General features: G+C 34.1%; 1 protein-coding gene across 1 annotated transcript; it reads left to right on the top strand.

The window, feature by feature from the left end:
• The first annotated feature begins 4,806 nt into the window (after positions 1-4,806).
• On the top strand, positions 4,807-6,563 carry LOC107490956 (uncharacterized). Its single transcript, XM_016111752.1, has 2 exons — positions 4,807-5,893; positions 5,992-6,563. The coding sequence occupies exons 1-2, from the start codon at positions 4,807-4,809 to the stop codon at positions 6,561-6,563; spliced, it is 1,659 nt and encodes a 552-aa protein (XP_015967238.1).
• Positions 6,564-7,407: the final 844 nt, after the last annotated feature.

Below are 7,407 nucleotides of genomic sequence, written 5' to 3'. Positions count from 1 at the left end.
AAGGTATCGTTAAAGCCTTCAACTTTTCAGTAAATTGAACCTCACCTAGACCCCTCAATTCCTCCTTCACCATTTTGAAAAACCCGTCATGTGTGAACCAAGAATCTAGACTTCGAAATGGCATCGGCTCTCCTCTAATCTACTGTCCTCCACTATCAAAGGACAATGATCAGATAAACCTCTTGGCCCACCTTTAAGCCATAGCTCAGAAAATTGTTCAAGCCATTCCAGGCTAACAAAGACTCTATCAATGCGACTGCAAGATTGGCCTCTGAACCATGTAAATTTGTGATCATTCAGTTCTAAATCCACTAACTCCATATCCCGTATCCATTCTCTAAAATCTTCCGCTGATGTTGTTAAAGCATTAGTTCATTTTCTTTCTTCTACTCTCACAATCTCATTAAAATCACCCATATAACAAATGGGGACCTGGCATACTCCAGCAATAAGACTCAACTCCTCTCACACAGTTAGCTTCTCCTCCCTGACATGTGCACCATACGCCAAACAAAACGCACAATAAAAATTATTACTCATAAACAACCCTTCCACACACAGCCACCTCTCCTCTTTATAACAGTTACTCAACTTAAAAATTATTTTATCCCACACTAACAATAGACCTCTAGAAGCCCCATCGGAACCCACATATTTCCAATCCACCGCATCATTTTCCCAAATTTGCACTACGTCAAACTTAGTAACTTCATTCTTCTTTGTCTCTATCAAGCCTAGTATATTCACATTATTTTTTCTCTTAAAATTTTTAACCATGCCCATTGTTTTTAAAAAACTTGTAGTGTATTTTGAAAATATTATGGTGTATTTTGGAAATATTTCAGTGTATTTTTATTCTGATAAGTTCTACATAATTCAAAACTCTTTCTCTTTCTCATTTTCATCTTTTGCTGCTGTTTCTTCTTCTTTTTCATTATCATCATCATCTTTTTTCTTATTTATTATTTCTCTTGTTTTACCTTCTCAAGTTTTTTTTGTTTTATTCTCTTAACAAGAATAAAAACAAAAAAATCAAACAAAGAAGAAGAAAAAACACATAATGCTACAAAATTACTTGAAAGAAGATGAACATACATTCATTCAATTAAAAAAATTAATAAAAAAAGAAGAAGCAACAAAAGATGAGGAGGAGTAAGAGAAATAGTTTTGAATTATGCAGAACTTATCAGTACAAAAACATTAAAAATTCTTAAACAATACACATAAATATCTTAGTTTTACATTAAAATTTGCTGCAAATACAGAAAAATGTTTTCTTCAAGGCTTCATTTTTTTCTTCTTTTTTTTTCCTTATTTCTTTCTTTCTTTTAGTTGAATGAATGTAAGTTCATCGTCTTCCAAGTAATTTTGTAACATTATGTGTTTCTTCTTCTTTTTTGTTTGATTTTTTTTTTATTCTTGTTAAGAGAGTAAAACAAGAAAAAATTTGAGAAGGTAAAACAAGAAAAAAAAAGATGAACAAGGAAAAAGAAGAAGATGGTGATGATAATGAAAGAAAAGAAGAAGAAGCAGCAGAAGATGAGGAGGAAGAAGAGGAAGAGTTTTGAATTATGTAAAATTTATCAATACAAAAACACCGAAAATTCTTAAATAATACACATAAATATCTTGGTTTATACCTTTGATGCAAATAAACAAAAATATTTTTTTAATGCAGAACAACTATATTACATTCAATTCAAACCATCAATGACGAACAACAATTTTCACAAATAAAAATAATATTATTCACTTATACAATCATAAACTACTAACAAAAACATTAACTAGAATCAAACCACACATCAACTACTTGATTGGATTCAAAACAATAATTCACTTTGCTCTGGTTCAATTGACAATCTGAACTTGAATCATTCATTATCTTCAACAACGAGATAATTGTTCAAAACTAATTTCAGAACTTGATTTCATCATCGTCTTTTTTTTTCTTATTCATCTTTTTCTTCTTGTTTTACTTTTTCAAATTTCTTCTTATTTTACCCTCTTAACAAGAATAAAAAAATAAAACAAAGAAGAAGAAAAAATACATAATGCTGTAAGATTACTTAGAAGATGATGAACCTATATTCATTCAACTAAAAAAAAAAGAAATAAGAAAAAAAAGAAGAAGAAAAGATGCATTAAAGAAAATATTTTTGTGCATTTGTAGCGAAATTTTCATGTAGGAGTTCTGAATCTGAATTATGATTGTGATGAATCTGTTCCATTTTCGTTTCGGTATATTTTGGAATACTTGCTGTGTATTTTGAAAATATTTCGGTGTATTATTATTCTTATAAGTTCTGCATAATTTAAAACTCTTCTTCATCTTCTGCAGCTGCTTCTTCTTCATTTTTTTATTTTATATTCTTATAATTTTTTTAGAAGGAAAAAATCAAACAAAGAAAAAAAATACATAATGTAAAATTAATAAAAAGAGGAGGAGGAAAAAAATACAACAACAACAGTAATTAAAAGAACGACAATGAGGATGAAACACACGAAGAAAAAAGAGAAAAAATGCAAAAAAGAAAGAGAAAAGGAAGGAGGAATAGGAGGAAGAAACGTGATACAAATATTAGAAGAAAAACAACGTAATTTTACGCGCGTATTATGTAAGTAAATTTTGTTAAGTTAGAATTAACTTATATGAACTTATATATGAAAAATACTTGTATGTATAACAAAACTATAAACTTTATTACAAACTTAACTTATTAAGGATAAAATCTGACCTAACATAACTTATTTCCATTTCTACTTATATTCTCCTATTTTCATCATAGATAGAGGTACTTAAATTCAAAGTGATATAAATAAAAGTGTTGGATTAGATTTGATTCATTTTTGCAAACCATATAAAGTGGATGTAATTATAAATTCATTTATCAAAATAGAACCGATCAAATCCTAAGTGCAAAATATGATATCAATAATGCTACAAGGGCCACTATAAATTTATTGTTTTAGTCCGCAGTTAATTAACAATATTTATAAATAGAAAAAAGTTTAATAACAAAAAATTTAGTCATAACTAGCTAAATTTTTTTAAAATTTACTTCATTTATATAACTTAAGCACATTTATTATTTTTTATTTTTTATTTCACTCTTCTATCAATCCACTTATCATACTTTTATCAGTCTTACTTATTAATGATATTATTAATATCATATTTCTAACTATTAGGCATTCTTATAATTATTACTTAATATTCTTTTTTATAATTTAAATTTTATATTAAAAAATACAATAAAGACTAATAATAATAAAGAACTGGTAATAATATTCATTAAATGAATTGGCTTTAATTGTTATTTTCTTTAATTCATTTATTACCATTTCAGGAATTAGAAAGCGTGAAAGCCTTGTTAAAAACTTTTATCATTGTTACAAAGATCATGAATTGAAGGTCGTATAGCTTAGAAGTCAAAAATCACAATTCTAGTTCAATTACAAGTACAATTGGGATAGGCTAAAAAAATTTACAAGAAGTCTGCCTTTATCATTGCAAATAGTATGATATTTGAAATCAATTTTAACATGGTACCTATGTTAGAAGAAGTTGAAGAATAATTTGAACAACAGACGGACTCACCCAATGAGATTATTGCCAGTCAACCAATTTTCGAGAATATAGAAAACCACACTAGTTTTGATGAGGTATGGTAATAAACTGATATAATTTTTTTGTGTGTTTTTATGTGCATTTATAATTATACTGTACTAACTAAGTTCATACAAATAACATTCATAAGTTCATATACATAACATCTATAATTACATACAACTAACATCTAAAAATTAAATTCATATTTATTAGATATTACATCCATACACATATCATTTTTTAGTTATTGCATAAGTAACTATCAAGTTAACACAGATGTTTTAAATTTTATCATAATTGAATTTAAAAAAATGTCAAATTCTTAAATTAATTTATTTAATTGATAAATTTACTCATAACATCTATAAATTTATACACATAACATCCATAATTTCATATTAATAACCTCCATAATTTTGTGCACATAATATTCATAATTTCATACCTATAATGTCTATAATTAATAAATTTTTATAATTAACATTACCAATTTTTAAACTACGCATCTTATTGTATTCTTCAAATTATCTCGTATGTGCACTAATAAGTAATAATTTTAATTATTTTAATATTTTTTATTTAATATTCATATGTATGCTTATTTATTGATTTTAATATAACAAGTTAATAATTATTTCTAAAAATTTATTTTTTTAATTTTTGTTTATATTTATATTTTATTTTTTATTTTCTAATAGCCTATATGTAAAATATGAGTTGTATAATTAAAGTTATTAAAAAATTTTAATTTAACCTTCATAATTTCTGTAGAGAAATTATATTTTAATAAGTAATAATATGATTGAAGGATGTTAGGAATTTGATTTGGGAGATATTGAAACTAATTTTAGAAAGAACATGATACAAAGAGGAAAGAAAGAGGGTAAATAAGAAGGGAGAAAAGACCCTGATGAGGTGTGTGTAATGTGAGTCTTCTCTTCTGACTTGATAACTTTTCTCTGTGCACTCTGAAAACTTCACATTCTAATTCAGATCCCCCCTTGCAGGTGAACCTGGCATTGATTCCTTCATTCCTTCCATCTAATTCTCTCATACTCTGATTACTTGGACTCTTTTCTAATACTACTATATTATACTTATGCTGTTATACTACACTTGTACCACTTTCAATTCTTCATCAGAATCCATCATAGCTTGCAATTGTTATCAATTGGTGCTTCCATTGAGTTCCAATGACAGAGAATACGCGTCTCCAAACATTGCAAGCTACAATTTCTCGTTTAACCGAGCAATCGGATGGCTACATCGAGCAATTCGCCTCTCACACACAAAGAATTAGTTCGTTACAGGAGCAGTTTGCCCAGCACTTGGCAGAATTCCTGAGACGCAGACCGTCCTCCCCTGTCTTTGGCCACCCTCGGCAGATGAAAGTGGATTTCCCTCGTTTCTCTGGCGCGGAGGATGTCTTCCAATGGATTTATCACGTGGAACGCTTCTTCCTGATCTATGATATCCCGGAGGACCAACGATTGGATCTGATGGCCGTCAATTTGGAGGGCCGGGCCCTTGCTTGGTTTCAGATGTGGGAGAGACTCGAACCTATGGCTGATTGGCTTGCCATCTCCACTGCCTTGCAAAAGCAATTCGGGCCGTCCCATTTTGAAAACCCCCGAGAGGAGCCACTGAAATTGAAACAATCCACCACGGTGAATGCTTACTTTGAATCCTTTAACGACCTAGCCGCCCGTGTATATGGCTTAGATGATGCTTTGCTTTTGGATTGCTTTGTGGGTGGTCTTCATCCGGAATTGAAACGGGAGGTGAAAGCCCGTTCATCGATCTTTTTGTTGCAAGCGGTTTCTCTTGCCAAATTGTTCAAGGAAAAGTTTCTGCCCCACACCCAACGCTGGCGTTTTGCCGTTGCTCAGACACTGCAACCGCCGGCTCGACCTACCACCACCCTAGCCCCAAAACCACTCACTACTGTTTCCCCTGCACAACCACTGCCTCAAAATCCTCCACTGCTTCCCACCCCTCCAAAGCCTAACACAATGCACAAATTAACCTCGATGGAGATACAGTTTCGGCAAGAAAAAGGCATATGTTTTACCTGTGACGAGCGTTATTCCCCTTCCCATAAATGTGCTTCCAAGCACTATTTTCTTATCCAAACTGTAGAGAAAGTCCCTACTGATCAGGACTCTGCAATTGAAATTTCTGAAGTGGACCAAATCCCGCCGGTACTAGCTGAGGACAGGTCGAGCCCCTCCACCTTTCGTACAATGCCATGGCCGGCATCCCTGCCCGACGGTCGATTAGGTTCCGCGGTCTGGTGCACGGCAGGGACATCCGCGTACTCATGGATGGTGGCAGCTCAGATAACTTCATTCACCTGGCTTTGGTTCGATGCCTGGCAGTGCCCGTTCATCATTCCCCAAGATTCAAGGTTGAGGTGGGAAATGATGCTTTTCTCCAATGCGAGGGTAAGGTTCGTGATTTACCTATTTCCATTCAGGATCATTTGCTTCTTATATCGGCTTTCGTACTTCCCATTGCTAGTGAGGAGCTGGTTTTAAAGGATATTTGGCTTAAGACACTCGCCACCCATTTGGTAAATTACAGGGAAAAATTCATTACCTTCATGGTTGGGGCTGAAATGGTTACTTTGCAGGGTGAAAAAGATGTCAACCCGGCCCCGGCACAATTTCATCAGTTGCGGCATTTGCACATAAGAGATGAGATTATGGAAAAGTATACACTCCAGCTCCATGAACCGGTTACAGACACCCCTCCTCTTTTGGAATTACCTTCTGATTTGGTGCCCAACTTGGCTACTATATTACGGGATTACTCAGTTGTTTTTCAGGTTCCAAAAGGCTTGCCCCCGCCGAGAGTACATGATCACACCATTACCTTGTTGCCCGATACGACGCCTATTAAGGTCCGCCCTTATCGATATCCTCATAGGCAAAAGGCTGAGATTGAGTAGATCATCGCTGAGATGTTAGCCGAGGGCATCATACAGCAAGCACTAGCCCCTTCTCTTCGCCCGTGCTGTTGGTGAAAAAGAAAGACGGTTCATGGAGGTTTTGCACTGATTATCGGGCCCTCAATCATGCCACCATCAAGGATTCCTTTCCTATGCCGACGGTGGATGAATTACTCGATGAATTGTTTGGTGCTCGGTTCTTCTCTAAACTCGACCTCCGCTCGGGGTACCATCAGATTCGTGTCAGACCGGAGGATTGTTTTAAGACAGCTTTCAGGACATACCAGGGCTTATACGAATGGCTCGTTATACCATTTGGTCTGACTAATACCCCTGCTACCTTCCAGTATTTGATGAATTCTATCTTTTCTGAGGTCTTACGAAAATTTGTCCTTGTCTTCTTTGATGATATCCTGGTTTATAGTGCTGATTGGCAGTCTCATCTACATCATCTGGTGTATGTCTTAAGCGTGCTCAAGCACCATTCCCTATTTGCCAAACTCTCTAAATGCTCCTTCGGAAAAACACAAGTAGAGTACCTAGGCCATGTGGTTTCACTTGAGGGGGTGAGAGGGGATGACTCAAAAATTGAAGCAATTCGTGGTTGGCCGACTCCAACCTCAGTAAAGCAACTCCGGGAATTTTTGGGATTGGCGAGTTACTATCGAAAGTTCATATGCAATTTTGCCACTCTGACAGCACCACTCACTGACTTGTTGTGCAAATAGGGGTTTGTGTGGTCGCCTTCAGCCTCGGATGCTTTTGTGACATTGAAAGAGGCTCTGACTCATGCACCAGTCCTGGCACTTCCCGACTTCTCTAAACCTTTTGTGCTTGAGACAGA

The sequence above is a fragment of the Arachis duranensis genome, chromosome 5 (genome assembly GCF_000817695.3).
Source record: "Arachis duranensis cultivar V14167 chromosome 5, aradu.V14167.gnm2.J7QH, whole genome shotgun sequence".
In the NCBI taxonomy this organism is placed as follows: domain Eukaryota; kingdom Viridiplantae; phylum Streptophyta; class Magnoliopsida; order Fabales; family Fabaceae; genus Arachis; species Arachis duranensis.
This window is presented reverse-complemented; position numbering and strand designations above follow the sequence as displayed.